This window comes from Phragmites australis, chromosome 10 (assembly GCF_958298935.1).
Source record: "Phragmites australis chromosome 10, lpPhrAust1.1, whole genome shotgun sequence".
In the NCBI taxonomy this organism is placed as follows: Eukaryota; Viridiplantae; Streptophyta; class Magnoliopsida; order Poales; family Poaceae; genus Phragmites; species Phragmites australis.
The window spans coordinates 15,531,997-15,547,011 of record NC_084930.1 but is presented as its reverse complement, the minus strand read 5'-3'; the positions used below and the strand labels follow the sequence as shown (position 1 = coordinate 15,547,011).

The window sequence follows — 15,015 nt, the reverse complement described above, 5'->3', positions numbered from 1 at the left end:
ATGATGTTTCAAGCCTGACATAGTAATTGTTCAATAAAACCTATCTCATAGGAAGATAACTCCAGTAAACTAGTTTTTTCTTTTCAGCCTAATCCATCTCCTGAAAGTTGTTCTCTTTTCATCTTAACTCCGATTTAGACGATTCTTGCATCTAAATATTTCTAAAATCTTACCTATCCAACCATAGTGTTTTTAAAGTGTTTTAATGATGTTTGTTATGTTATTCTTAGTGTTTTCTTTGTGTTGTTTGTCGGTAGTTCTCGCGATTAGTCGATAACGTTCCGGAGCAGTTCGAGGGACTTCAAGACCAAGATTTCGACAACACTGAGCATTATTGGGTAAAATGCAAGTATCCTTGATCATCTTAAACCTATGTTTTTAAATGTTTTGTTTTACAAAATTGCATGCAGTGTGTGTCAATATGATGGGTAGTCACCTATGTTAGGGTTTTCCCTAGATTTTCCCTTATCATCCCTTGGAACCTAGATGGTTTATGGTTAGGTGTTTTTTATGGGTAGATTGCTTAGCCATGCTTTTGGGATGTTAACAAGTGTCATAATCTTGACTAATGAACATATGCAATAATGGTCGTTAATGTGTTGATGGTTTAGCAACATGAAACATTAGGCCTTGAGCAAAGTTGGGTCGATGATGATGAAGTTATGATGTTGGGTTAGTGTTTGCTCAAGTGACCTAAGTAAGGACCGGTTCGTGGAGCGACAACCCAAGAAATATCGTACCAACCACGAGACCTAGTATGAGACATGCCTAGCCTATTAATTAGTGGATTCCAGTTTTGTGTGTGCCAAATAAAAGAGTGATTGTGTGGGGACGGCAAAAGCCAGAATCATTTGGATAGTGGTATGAGATGTGTAGTGGAAGGGAAGGGTGAAAACTTTCCGGAGCTATAAGTCGCAAAAGGGGGCTTCTAGGTGGTGTGAATGCCACTTTGACGGTGGTGAAACCTAGCGGGCATGCACATACTGGATGAAACTTTGTAACGGCTTTGTAGTGACTTTCCGGACGACACACCACTGGTGTGTGTTAAGTGTCTAGATAACACGGCAACATGGAAATCACGACTTGTGGGGAAAGCTGGACAACCTCTGCAGAGTGTAAAACTGTTATAACAGCCGTGCTCACAGTTATGAGAGACTTGGATACTCACATGATTAGTGGGTTGTGGTTATGAGTTTGGTTGTGGTTATGGATTTGGTTGTGGTTATGGTTCTGGTACAGGGAGTACTAGATGGTTATGGTTCTGGTACATGGAGTACTAGATAGTTATGGTTTTGGTTATAGTACAGGGAGTACTAGACGGTTATGGTATGCAAGGTGGGGAGCCTTGTATGCTAGATGTTTGACTGTATGGGTTATATTCACTTAATAATTGTTTAATGCTTTTTGGAGTCCAAATATGTTTTTATTACTCGTATTTACGCAAATATACCATGTGTTAGCCTATTCTTGATATAAGCCTGCATATCATTATCTTTCCCACACTTGCTGAGCGTGTCATGTGCTCATACTTGCTATTTTCCTAATGCTATGCGACATGTGTGCTGCTGCTCAGTGAGTGAAGATGTTGAAGATTATCAAGACAAGATTGTGACGTTCTAGGCACGTGTCTCCCGATCAGTTGCCTGCGGTGTTGTTGGGCACCAGTGCTTCTGTTCCGCTGCAGATATCTTTATAGAAGACAATATATGTCAATTGTTGTAAGAGTTTAACGTTTATTTAATAAAAGTATTGCTTTTATTACTTCACTGTGACGTCCTTATGTGTGTTGAGCATCCTGGACACACATAAGCCGCATCTGGTTTTGGCCGTTAAAACCGGGTGTAACAAGCCATCACATGTTAATAATTTTAGTAGTGTACGACAAGAAATTGTATCAGTGAATTCATCGGCTATGATTTCACCGCTTATGGTTACACAACAAGTTATGCCAATGAATGAGATGTATGGCCGCAATAATATTGATCATTCGGCCAATTATATTAAGCCATTATATGTTACATCATATGTTACTAGAATGGAGGTTACACTGTCACACCTGGTTTTAACGGACAAAACCAGATGCAGCTTATGTGTGCCCAGGATGTTCAACACACATAAGGACATCACAGGTGAAGTAATAAAAGCAATACTTTTATAGAATAAACATTAAACTCTTATAGCAATTGACATATATTATCTTCTATGTAGATATCTGCAGCGGAACAGAAGCACTAGTGCCGAACAACACCGCAGGTAATCGACCAGGAGACATGCGTCTAGAACGTCACAACCTCGTCTTGATAGTCTTCAACATCTTCATTCACTGAGCAGCACAACGCATGTCATATGGCATAGGAAAAATAGCAAGTATGAGCACATGACGTGCTTAGCAAGTGTGGGAAAGATAATGATATGTAGGCTTTCAACAAGAATAGGCTAACACATGATATATTTACGTAAATGGAGTAATGAAAATATATTTGGACTCAAAAAGCATTAAACAATTATTAAGTGAATGTAACCCATACAGTTCAACATCTAGCATATAAGGCTCCCCACCTTGCATACTATAACCGTCTAGTACTCCCTGTACTATAACCAATAGCACAACCAAACCCATAACTACAATCCACTAATCATATAAGGATTCAAGTCTCCCATAACCATGGGCATGGTTGTTATAACAGTTTTTACACTCTGTAGAGGTTATCCAGCTTTCTCCACGAGCCAGTGAATTCTATGTTGTCATGTTCGCAAAACACTTAGCACACGTCAGTGGTATGCCGCCAAGAAATCACAGAACAACATTTTCCACTAACCAGAGCCTAATCCAGTATGCATCTACCCACTAGGTTTCATCACTAGGGTTTATGTGAGTGTAACTCCTACGTAGAAGCCCCTTTTTGTGCTGACACAACACACATTGGATAGACTCTAAGTAGTATGTCACGTCTTACCCATATTAGTCTCGTGGTTGGTATGTTACTTATTGGGTTACCGCTCCACGAACCAATCCTTACTTAGGTTACTTGAGGAAACAATAAACCAACAATATAAAAATGACAACCACTAAAACTACTTTGCTCAAGGCATAAGGTTCCATGTTACTAGACCGTTAACACATTAATGACTATTGTTGCATAAGTTTATTAATCAAGTATATGACACTTCTCAACATCCCAAAAGCATGGCTAAGTAATTCTACCCAAGAGACTCATATCAACTACCACTTAGGTTTCAAGGAATGTAAAGGAAGAACTAGGTAAACCCTAACATAGGTGACTACCTATTAAGTTGATAGACATTGTATGCAATTTTGTAAAATAAAACATTTAAAACATAGGTTTAAGATGATCAAGGACACTTATCTTTTACCCAATGTTGCTCAGTGTTGTCGAAATCTTGGTCTTGAAGTCCCTCGAACTGCTCCAGAATGTTATCAACTAATCGTGAGAACTACCGATAAACAACACAAAGGAAAACACCAAGAACAACGTACCAAAAATCATTAAAACACTTTAAAAATACTATGGTTGGATAGGTATAATTTTAGGAATATTTAGATGCAAGAATCGCCTAAATCGGAGTTAAGATGAAAAGAGAACAGCTTTTGGGAGATGGATTAGACTGAAAAGGAAACGTTGATTTACCGGAACTATCTTCCTATGGGAAAAGACTTTATTGCATAATCATTGCGTCAGGCTTGACAACATCATTGCTCAAGATTCAAGAAGTGTAAAGCAGACCAGACTTTGCTGACTAGGCTAAGGAGAATGATGTGGTGCTGAATTGGCAAGCTATGCAAGCAGCGTCTTGGATTAAAGAAGAGGTACGCTGAGATCTAGTCTCGACCATCTGTGATGGATCAAAAAGGCTGGAGGTTGCGCTTCTAGGTTAAGGGTACTACCGGTGACTCTGTGTAGTGGCGGTGATTTGAGTTTCGTCGGAGATGGCGGTCGGGCGCGTAGCCACTGACATCGATGTTGGGCTTCGATCGCGTTTCAGTGAAATGAGGTAAACATAGTGTAAAATGCAGAAAGACTAACTCAGCAGTATAGTTGGTTTTGGAAGGGGTCATCCGAGGTAGCGGCAAAACAGCAATGACTGCTGCTAGGTTTGGTGGTGACCGCGAACAGACTCAGCAATGAAGATGCTCACGTTTCAGGAGATTGGCTATGAAATTTAAGAAACCGTATGAACCGAGACATTCATATTTCCTGGGAACACAATGCTACATCATGGGTTTTGGTAGATCACCCCCTGAGAGGAAGAACAATCAGCGGAGATAAGATGGGTGACGGTTGAGACATGTTGTGGTTGGCAATTGTGTTCCGGTCGTGTCGCTGCACAAACGGGAATGGGCTCTTAATTTCACGTAGAAGACTCGATGGAACACACTGTGACGTGGTTAGTGCATCCATATGGCTTTCAAATTGGTGGGGAACGCGAATGCAAATCCGGTGCGCGCGCAGAACGCGTCCAGAAACCAGACAACGGGTATGTCGAACTTGATTCCAGTGGTTTGGCTGCTCTACTAGCCAACCTGGTTGGTGAGGGTGTGGGGAACATCATGGGACATGTACTGGTAAAATGGCTTGACAATTTGACCTCTAGTCAGCCGGGAACATCGATGCCAATCGGTGATGACAAGAATGTCCATGACGACTGTGGTGGCGTACATCGGGCTTTGGTCGGGACTAGGGCTTGGTTAGGTACTTAGTATGATGGTAAAACAGTAGTAAGGAAGGAGAAGAAAGGGTCATCACCTTGCTTCGATGGTCGTTGAAGGAGGATTTGCGCAGGGGACGACGTATCGCATCACGGGCGGCGGCGGCTCCGGCAAACGACGGTGCACAGACTGGGCAGCAGCGGCATCTATGGCCTGGGGGCATGGAATAGGGGTAGAAATGGGCGTGCAACTCCTATTTATAGGGCTAGGGGTGGCTGGTTGAGGTGGAGTCCAAGCCAGATACGAATCGGATTTGAGTTCGAGTCGGTTAGGATTTCCTTTTTCGTAGCTCTTTATTTCGAGGATGATATCTCTATCGTCCGGACTCTAAATTGGACGTTTCTAGACTCTAAATTGTAGTACTTGAGAATATCTACAACTTTAGTATTCATTGGAACTTCTAAAAACGACATCTTGATTTTCAAAAATGCACCACAAGATAAACTGTTTGAACTCAAACTTATCTACGCAGCACTGATTTCAGGGGCCATAACTCCTAGCTCCATTATCCAAAAGGGGACTTTCATTATGTTCAAATCGATGCTCTCGACCCTACAACTTTGGTATTGTTAAGATTGCATTTGAGGCTGTTTTGAACTCCGAAACTTCAAGGAAAATATGGCTATCCAGGATTCTATGAAAATTTGCAGATTTCATGGATCCTTTATATTGGACCTTCTAGATGACTTGTGTGCTAGCCAAGGGCTTGAGCTTTGGTAGGATTGAGTCTAATGGCACCTTACGAATATCTAGGGTTTTAGAAAAGCAACTTTTGTAGAGAAATTTGAATAGAGTTTGAATTTGAATTAAGTTTGGAGTGAATTTAAGAGAAACGAAAAATGAGGTTGAACAAAAATAGGAGCAGATAAGGAATTTGAATTTGAATTTGGGTAGAATTTGAGAAAGATGAGAGATTGGCTTTAAACAAGGATTTGGATAAGATTTCAATTAAACTAGAGAAGGATCAGGTATGATCAAGGATTGAATAGATGAAGAATTCAAAGATTTTGAATTCCAACCATTAAGATCCTTAACTAGTTTACTACAGAGTTTTGTAAAAACATTTTCAAATTTTTTTTCACTCAAAACACTAAAGAGAAAGAAAAAGAAAAAGAACTCTAATGCATTTACCTAGCACCTAACAAAACTCAGTATGCAATGCACATAAAATAGTAACTTATATTGATTGGTTGATTAAGAAAAATAGGTTTTAAACCTATGCTACTGGTGAAGCTATTCAATAATCTTAGAAAATTTTAAAAAATTATAAATTCTGAAAATCATGACGTTACATACACCTTACTTTTTCAGCACCATATGCAACACCTAATGCATATAATTCGATTCCATACGATGATTATAGCTGAATAGATTAGAATTCAGCAAGTATGCATGTGCCTCCATACAATACCGTAGCATATAGTGTATCCTCTACCCCACCCCAATGTTCTGGTATTCCTTATAGTTCATCGCCGGAAAGCTATTTTAGTGCCCCAAACAAAATATGCCATATGTGCAGTCCACAATGTCATATTCTTATCAGACATCCAAGCATATTTTTTTAAGTCAGAACAACAAATTGATTCCATGCCTACTTGGCCCACGGCCGAGCAACACATAGAACCTAAAAGTATTGGGGGGCAACCTGATATGAATAGAGAGGAAGCACGTAGGATGTGTGAAATATCTTTGGGGGTATGAAGGTAGAAAACAACTCATGAATTCGATATATGAGATTTTTAGTTCCTATAATTAAAATTCGAGTTTAGAGGAACAAAAGCCGGCAATTGTTGAAAAGGTGTCGGCTAAAATTAGTTTTGTGCATGGAGAAGGGGTGATCCCGGATGAAAAATAGAATAGTAGCTATGAGGGTCATGATGTTATAGAAGTTGGTATAGCCAAACATTTACATGCTTCAGAGGGGGACGTTAATACATTCATAGATGGCCACACTGATAAAAAGAAAGAAGATAGCATGATCATAGTAAATACAACCGAAAAAAGAGTAGTTCGGATGTCGTTAAAAATAAAGATAAAATGTCTTTATCGTACAAGATCAAACTAGATACATCACAACCGAACGCTTTTAGGGTGCAAGAGCAAGCTAGTGGCACACAAATTCGGCCTATGGCCGAGCAACATACAAAGCCTGAAAGTGGTCAGAAGCAATAAGGTAGTATTTTGGGAAAGCATACTAGTGTTCTCAATGGGGTATCGCAAAATTTGGATGCAAGCTGTGGTGTGCAACAATACATAGCCGAACACGAAAAGTATTTGGTTGATAGCCCACTTGGTGAGCAAAGAAACCATAGTAGTTCTAATGCTAGCATAGTCAAGCAACATGGTAGCTCGGTTCTTGAAGAAATAACAAGGGATCATAGCGCAACTGAAGCAGAATTGCAAAAACGATGGAAGAAGCTGCTTTCGTGCTATCGGAAAACAAAGCAAGGTGTCATTAAGATAAAGGAGTTTCCATCCATTGATACCCTGCTAAAAGAGGTACAATTTGCACCTACGTTACCTGCTCCACAATCTGAATTTATAGTTTTGATAGATAAATTTTTTAGTGATTGTATGCTTAATGATTCTGAAAGATTGAATGGACAAGGTAATATGAATAAACAAATTGATAGTATGTTGCAAGGGGAATTCGAAATAGAACTTGATAATGCAATATCTATATACAGAAGACCATACTCTGATTTTGATAATGCAGTCCCATACCTGTGGGGTTTTAAAGTGCTAGAGCTTACAAAATTCATGAGTAAGGATAGTAGATAACTGTGGAATTTGTTGGCCGAGTTATTGCATCATATGGGAAGGCCGGTAATAGTAATATATTAAAGTTAGAATTATTCCCATCATCTTTGCTAGGCATTGTATTCGTATGGGTTACTTGCTAGACACTTGGTCACGAATACGGCATAAGTTTTGTGATTATTTTGGATTTAGAGATACGAGGTCGAGGCTAAAATAATTTGAAGAGACTGATATTAATGTAGTATTAAGATATGGGACAAAGGAAATACAAATAAATATGTAGCCGAATGGGTAGATATCAAATCTAAACTCTTCGTTTGTTTAGCTTTGAAGCCATTTCCACAAAAGAATTAGCTAAGAAGGAAAAGGTATACATTTGATTTTACCAAGTGTGATCAGATTGATTACCTGATCATCATGTTATGCTATCTCATGAAATGTTAAAAGAGTGCTCATATTGCAAAAGACAAAATTTGTATACTCATAGCACTAATGATTGCAATGTGTTTTACAAGTAATTATAATCGGCTATTAATGAAGGTCGATTGAAATTTGCCACCTATCCAATGACAGGGGGGCATGAGATAGACAAAAAGCCTTATCCTTTGAATATGATGAATTTTGAGGGTAAAAGAGTGTTGATTCAGCCAGAGCAAGCCGATACAACTAAGGGGAAGAAAATAGTGACAGTGAAGGGATCGATGACGTCCTAAGAGGGCATGAATTAGGACACTTTGACCAATTTCAGCTCCAAAAGCAACACAGGAAGGTAAATTTATATCTAAATGTGCTCTAGTTTTATTTAATGTATCTACTCTACCGATCAAAGCACTCGCAACCTATCTAAGAATGTAAATTGCAAGAATATAAATACGGAAACATAAATAATTTAGAGAGAGCAAACTCGGCATAAGGGATTTTATCTGTGGTATCGATGTCATGAATACCGCCCCTAGTCCACATTGGAGCTCCACAAAGGATATGCTCTTGGTCGACACCCGATCATAGTTCTTGAGCCACCAAGTCACAAAGATAAGGCCTCCATCTAGATGACCACCAAGCCACCAAGGTAAGGTCTCACCACTAGCCTCTCTTCTGGTTCCTTGCCGTCATGATCACTTCGGAGCTTGAGCCACCAAGACAAGGGTCTTTGTGTCCCCGTATAATCATCTTGCCGCCGCTCCACACCAAGACGGAGGGTCAACAAGCTTGCCGGCGAGTCACCAAGACTCCAAGGTACCGGCGTATCACTTGGTACACGATTGGATCACTCCTTGATCCACTCTCTAAGTAGCAATCACCTAGCAACACTCTCTCTAGTCCTATAAGCACTGATCACTCTCTAATTATGTGCTTGATGCAAGGGAAAGCTCACCATTGCTTTGATTTGGGAGGAGAAGTCATGCAAGCGGGGTTCCCTGGTGAAGACATGGAGGATCACACCAGTGTTGGGGAAGATGGACTTGGGCTCGGTGGCTCCGACAAGGAGAGGGCGAAGCAGCCTAGGGAAAATGGCAAAGGATGGTGCAGTGGAGCTTTGTATTGATTTGGAGCTACTGGACATCATCTTAGAGGGTCACAGGATTGGATCCCAATGGCGGGGCTAAGGTAGCAGCGCTACTTGTCAGCGAAACTATGGTGGAGAGGGACTCCGGAGTTTGTAGTGGCTCAGTTGGGTAAAAGTGGATGAGGCGAGGAAGATCGCCGAGGCAAAAGAAGGCGGTGTTGTGCTCGGGCTTGGTGACGGGGAGGGCCACTGTTTTATACTATACACATCATTTATTGGCTCATACCACCAGCCAACAGTGATGTCTAGCTATCATTGCTGATCGGTGGCTTTAGCCGGCAGTGATGATAGAGCTGGGCATCATTGCCAGCTGAAGCCACCGACCGACAGTGATAGTTGGACATCACTGTCAGCTAGTGGTACAAGCCATCGGCCATGCAACTTATGAACCGGCAGTGACGTCCCATCACTGTCGGCCTATTAGGAACTGGCAGTGATGAGTCACCATATAAGGACGATTCTATAGTAGTGATAACAGTTTAGAAATAATTCATTTAACCGCAATTTTTTTTGTTTCTTACAAATAGGAAGACCATATTATTTTTATCGTTCCTACTTTTTATTTTAATGTTTTAAAAGGACACAATTATGAATGTTGCGTGGTCAAACATTCAAATCAAATATGTTAGCGCTTTATCACTTCCCCTCGCAATCTAGATACATGTCCATGATTATAATGGTGCAAATTATTTTTCATTGAGCGTGCAAACAAGAAACCACCAAAGACCAACTTGGAACAAATGAAAAAAAACATTACCTATTGACTCGCAGTTCACAAAAGTTTATTTTCAACATTACAAATTAAGGTTTATAGTGTGTATATGATAACACACAAAAGTTTTGCAATCTAGTTCCAAACCTATTCTAGCAAGGCAATTCTAAAAAAAATGTGGAATGTAAATTGCAAGAATTGAAATCCTAGAAATGTAAATACTCATTGTAAAGAAGAGTTACAAGGAAGGCTTATTTTTTTCTAAGATATTAGAGAGTTGGTGCTCCGCACTAGTTCTAATTGGAGCACCCATGCAACAGTGTAGCTCACTATTGGTCCTGTGCAAGGAACCAAGCACTCTTTAGGTGGAAGTCCTTCTCCACTCCTGATTAGTGGACTCCAGACTGGCACATCTCCTTCTTGGGGCTTTAACATTGTCTTCTCCAATGAAGCTTACCTAGAACTCGCCACAAAACCATCTAGGTGACGCATATCACTAAGAGAAATAAACTAAGGACCTCACTTGACCTAAACTAAGCCAAAGAGATGGATGAATGCACACTAGCTACTCTTCTAGCTCTAATGTTGTTCTTAATCTTACAATTAGGGAGCTTACAAATCACTCAAGTGCTTCTTCTTATTCTTGTTCTCTATTCAATGATGTAAATAGACTCACCAACTAGTCAAGAGAGTCTTTAAGTAATAGAGGGTGACAAATTTATAGCTCCAAGGGCCAAACTAGATGTTACCCCCTCGAGCCAGAAAAACAATGAGCATCGAATGATCCATTTGTCTTAATCCACTACATCACAACATCCGATGCACATAAGTCCATTGAGTTTTGAAACTAGCCGTTATTGTACGACCACACTAACCAAAAGATCCAATGAAATTTGGATGCAAACATTGGAACATCTAGTGTATATATTGTCTAAGACCTCCAAAAAACAGTGGCTCTACACAAAATCCTCCGTTGAGTACCTTTGATGCACACCAGAACATTTGATGCTATCCTCCGATGAATTCATCTGGTGCATGTACCTCATGGACTACATCAAAACATGCTCTCTGCACAACTGCTCTGGTAATAACCTCCGATGATCATTGGAACATCCAGTGCACATAACTTGAGAAATCCTAGAGACCCAATCTTCTTATGCAATCATCCAGTGCACTCACCAGATTATTTGATGTACATAAAAAATTTGGAGTTGATGTGGCAAGCTATTTAAAGATGAGAGAGATAGAGCTTGTTTCTTGTGGAAGAAACTAGCTAGTTGAGTCATCTATGATATAAGACATCGTATTGGGGCGCTACAGTTTCTTCCTTATGCTGTCTACCCCACATTTGATCCTCTGCACCCTCCATGACACAAGCACTACTCACCCCTCATCTCCCCCTAAAGCAACACAGTTGGTCACATGACCAAAATGATAGTTTTGATGATACCACATGCAATCATCAATTGTCTTGTGAGCAAGGTTTATAAATTCATTTGAGATCCGAAAACTGGGACCCAGCGATTTTCTGAAATTCATGAATATCGGAAAGTTTGGCCAAATTAACTCGGTCAAACTTATAAATCGGAGACAAAATTAAAGCAAATCGACCATTTGGTAACTGACCGAATTCAACTGAATTTCCGGTATTTCGTTTGTGATCAATAAACGGCTCAAATTCCATTGAAAACCAGTCGGTTTTATTGAATTTTAGTAAAGCTCAAGAAAAACCAAAAAATAGCTCAACCTTGTAAAATCGATAATAATTCATATGAGCTTAAAATAAAATGAAACAAATTTTGTTGATTTCCTTGTAACATTATCTACATGGTAAAAGTACTTATACTCATGAAAAAGTTGTATATTTTATGTGAGAAAATATACTTGCTAAACCTAGTTAAATGTATAGTTAATTATTTGATAATCCAAAATCATGAAACCAATTTTGTTAGTCTTCTTACATGATCTTATATCTTTTAAGAATACACGAACTAATGAAATAGTTATTGCACATGCAGGATTGAGTAAATATGTTGCAGCTAGATTAATTCATAACTAACAAATCACACTTCAAAATTAGTGAAACTACTTTTATTAGTTTACTTATACTATACTTTATGTAGGAAAAATAGTGGTAGACATAAAAATATTAATTACATTGTTGTTTCTTAATATGTTCACTTTACGCTTGTGAACTTTGTAAAAATTATGGAAAAATTAATATCACTCTAAATGAAGTGAAACCAATTTTATAGTTCCTCCTAAGGTACACCATACACAGAAATATGTTCTAACATGAGTTAATAAATGAGCTGCACGTTTCAACTTTTTTCTTTTTTAAAAAAATTTCTCCCTATAAAATATGATGCAAATGATATTATTTTTGAAAAAAATATAGAAAGTTTTAAAATCGTCTCTAGTATTTTTAGGATTTTTGTGACTTTTTATATTTTTTGAATTTTTTAAATTCAAATTTAAAAAACCGATTGATTTCAGAATTAAGTGTGTATGGAATTGATCGAATATCACTAAACACGATTGAATATCTATGAATTTTGAAACCCTGCAACATATAAACATCATGTATTAGAAGCTTATTTCTAACAAAAACTAAAGTATTAGGAGTGGCCTTAGCGTTTTATCACTTCCCCTTGAAAACCAGATACATATCCATGATTATAATGACGTAAATGCTTTTTCGTTGAGCGTGCAAATAAAAACCCAGTAAAGACCAACATAGTACAAACGAGAAAACCATCATCATTCACCAACTGACACGCAGAAAAAAAAATTAATTTCAACATTACAAATCAAATAAACGAAAAGTAATTCAATTACATTTCTTCAACAACATTTTTATTTATTATTTATTAAATGGAAATACACATGTATTAATTGAACCCAACACGTTTCGATTGCATTGACGTCATATCATCAATAGTTGACCTTTCTACAGCTGAGCCTCACCTCCACCGGCATGCCCGGTGGCGGGGGTATGTTCCCCATCTTCACCATCGCCTTGGCGAAGTCCCGGGAGAACGCCTCGGCGTCCATGCTGTACGTCTCGACCAGATGGTCCAGCGGACCACCGCAGCCGTAGAGAGCCTGGTCGGAGGTGAGGAGACCGCGGCGCGCGACAAGGTCCCTGTAGTAGGCGTTGTCGAACCTCGTTGGCGTCTGCTCGTCGAACGGCGCCGCGGCGTTGTCACCGGCCTGGCACGTCTTCCGGCGGAGTTCCGCGAAGGCAGGGTCGATGTCAGCGCCGCCCTCGCCGTCGTAGCCATACACGCGTTCCCTGAATTGGTGGCACCGTGCCGTCCCAACGGTGTGCGCGCCGGAGAGAGCTGCCATGTCTTGCGCGTCCAGGCCGTACTCCCCGAACAAGGTGATTAGGGCAGCGACGTTGTCGTGCGGGCTGGGAAGGTCGTACATGGCGGCGGACATGTTGACGTAGCGAGAGTCCTTCCTGCCGAGCGGCACGTTCCATGCGGGGCCCCCGAGCAGAGCGACGGCGTCGCGGGAAGCGAGGGCGAGAATGTCGGCGCAGGAGACGGTGGCCGGGCAGGCGTGCTCGAGGTGGGACTTGATCTCGTCTATCACGTCGAAGCCTCGAAGGGAGTCGTTGGGCTCGGCCTCCTTCTCGCTCAAGAAGAAGGGCGTGCGGTCCAGGAGGACGGAGCCATCGCACCCCTGTCGTGTCAGCCGCGAACAGCAGAAAATTTAATTTAGTTGCAATGTATAGAAAATTCGTGATTATCTAGTGGAAAGAACAGTGAAATTGGTACGTACGTTGACGAAGCAGTCGTGGAAGAAGAGGCGGAGCACGGCAGGGGCCATGGACGGCTCGGCGGCGACCTTCGATGACAGCACGGACTGCACGATGTGCTGCGCGCTGGGGCAGGTCTTGTCGTAGTATCTGACGGAGAGATGGTCACCATTGGCGGTGCACACGAGAAGAACGGAGAGGATCAGCGGAGCAGGCCAAGAAGAGCTCCTGGACGGCGACATGGCTGTCCACTCGCCGACGCGTCTACGAGCAAGGAACGAACTGACCGGTGATCGGATCGGAAGAGGGCGAGGAGGAGAATGAGCCAATGATTATGCAGGCTGCAGTGGATGAGGTGCGATGGAACGTGAAACGGAAGCGTGCTTGCATTATATAGAGCTTGTGGGTGCGCGCGCGCTGCTGCTGGCTTCTCCGGCCGCCTTCGTCGCGTACGTGCTGCTTCTACGCGCGCGCACGCGCGCACGCGGCAGTAGTTGATATGGTCTTTGGTCTGCATGCATGGTAAGCTCCTGTTTCATCGCTGCAACTCTGACCAGGTCGATCGATTATAACAGTTACCTACTACCTGCAAGCGGGTGCATTACCTTAAATAATCTCGAAACGTGCATGACGTCGCACACAATCTTGTGCTGATTTCACGTAGCTGTGTAAATGTGTACAATATAATCAGGGATATAAAATTAGAGAGGTCGGTTTTACAACCTCCGTCTCGAAATACAGCACGTCCTGTTGTAAAAAGAAATGGGTGGACTAGTAGTTAGGGAAGACGTTTACTGGATTATCTCGACAACCTGAAAATTCGTGGGTAGTAAATATATGTTTTCTTGCACTTCATTTTATGCAAAAGTCAATCTTCTTTTAGACAGATTATAAGGTAGTTTTACTTTCAAAATATCTCATCTACATATAGACTAAACACTCCTCTTTTCTCTCCTCTAAAATCTAAGCATACAAACTCAAATGGTGGGCTTAGACCTCCCACACAACCCTACATCTCTATTATAGGTCTAGTGAGGTTGTTTCATCCTTAAATTTTCTTGTTCTCAAAATACATCTCTCTTTTAATGGCCTCTTACATACCACACGGGTATTTTCATCTAATTTTCGTTTCGTTCATCAAACATTCGTAGTTTCTTCATTACTTAGCTTCACCTCAACGCACTCTTCACGATAATACCACATACACTCCATTATTCTATGATTTTGAGACCAAACCATGAAATCGCCTCTACTCTTCTCAAAGAATGATTTACTGTCACTTGCTTACGTCTTAAGCAAGCATCCCAATATCGACATGTGTACTCCGTCTTGTGATCTTGATCATCAGCAAGTCTCTCCCGCTCCCGATCTCTCGGACCGCCTTATCACTTACACGGGTATCCCCTTCGCTTGATTTTTTCAACACATCATCTTCATCCATTTCCACATGCTTTTCTTGACCTCCACATGCACAGTTAGGA

The 15,015-nt window shown here is 40.9% G+C and overlaps 1 protein-coding gene across 1 annotated transcript; it reads right to left on the bottom strand.

The window, feature by feature from the left end:
* Positions 1 to 12,518: 12,518 nt before the first annotated feature.
* LOC133931273 (peroxidase P7-like) lies at positions 12,519 to 13,884 on the bottom strand. Its single transcript, XM_062378124.1, has 2 exons — positions 13,558 to 13,884; positions 12,519 to 13,458 (listed from the first exon to the last, which is right to left on the bottom strand). Exons 1-2 carry the CDS (start codon positions 13,774 to 13,776, stop codon positions 12,703 to 12,705), a joined length of 975 nt encoding a protein of 324 aa, XP_062234108.1. The 5' UTR covers positions 13,777 to 13,884; the 3' UTR covers positions 12,519 to 12,702.
* Positions 13,885 to 15,015: the final 1,131 nt, after the last annotated feature.

Coding starts and splice junctions, on each gene's coding strand:
- LOC133931273 (XM_062378124.1), bottom strand. CDS start 13,776: ATGTCGCCGTCCAGGAGCTCTTCTTGGCCTGCTCCGCTGATCCTCTCC. Junction 13,459..13,557: donor TCCACGACTGCTTCGTCAAC/GTACGTACCAAT, acceptor CTGACACGACAG/GGGTGCGATGGCTCCGTCCT.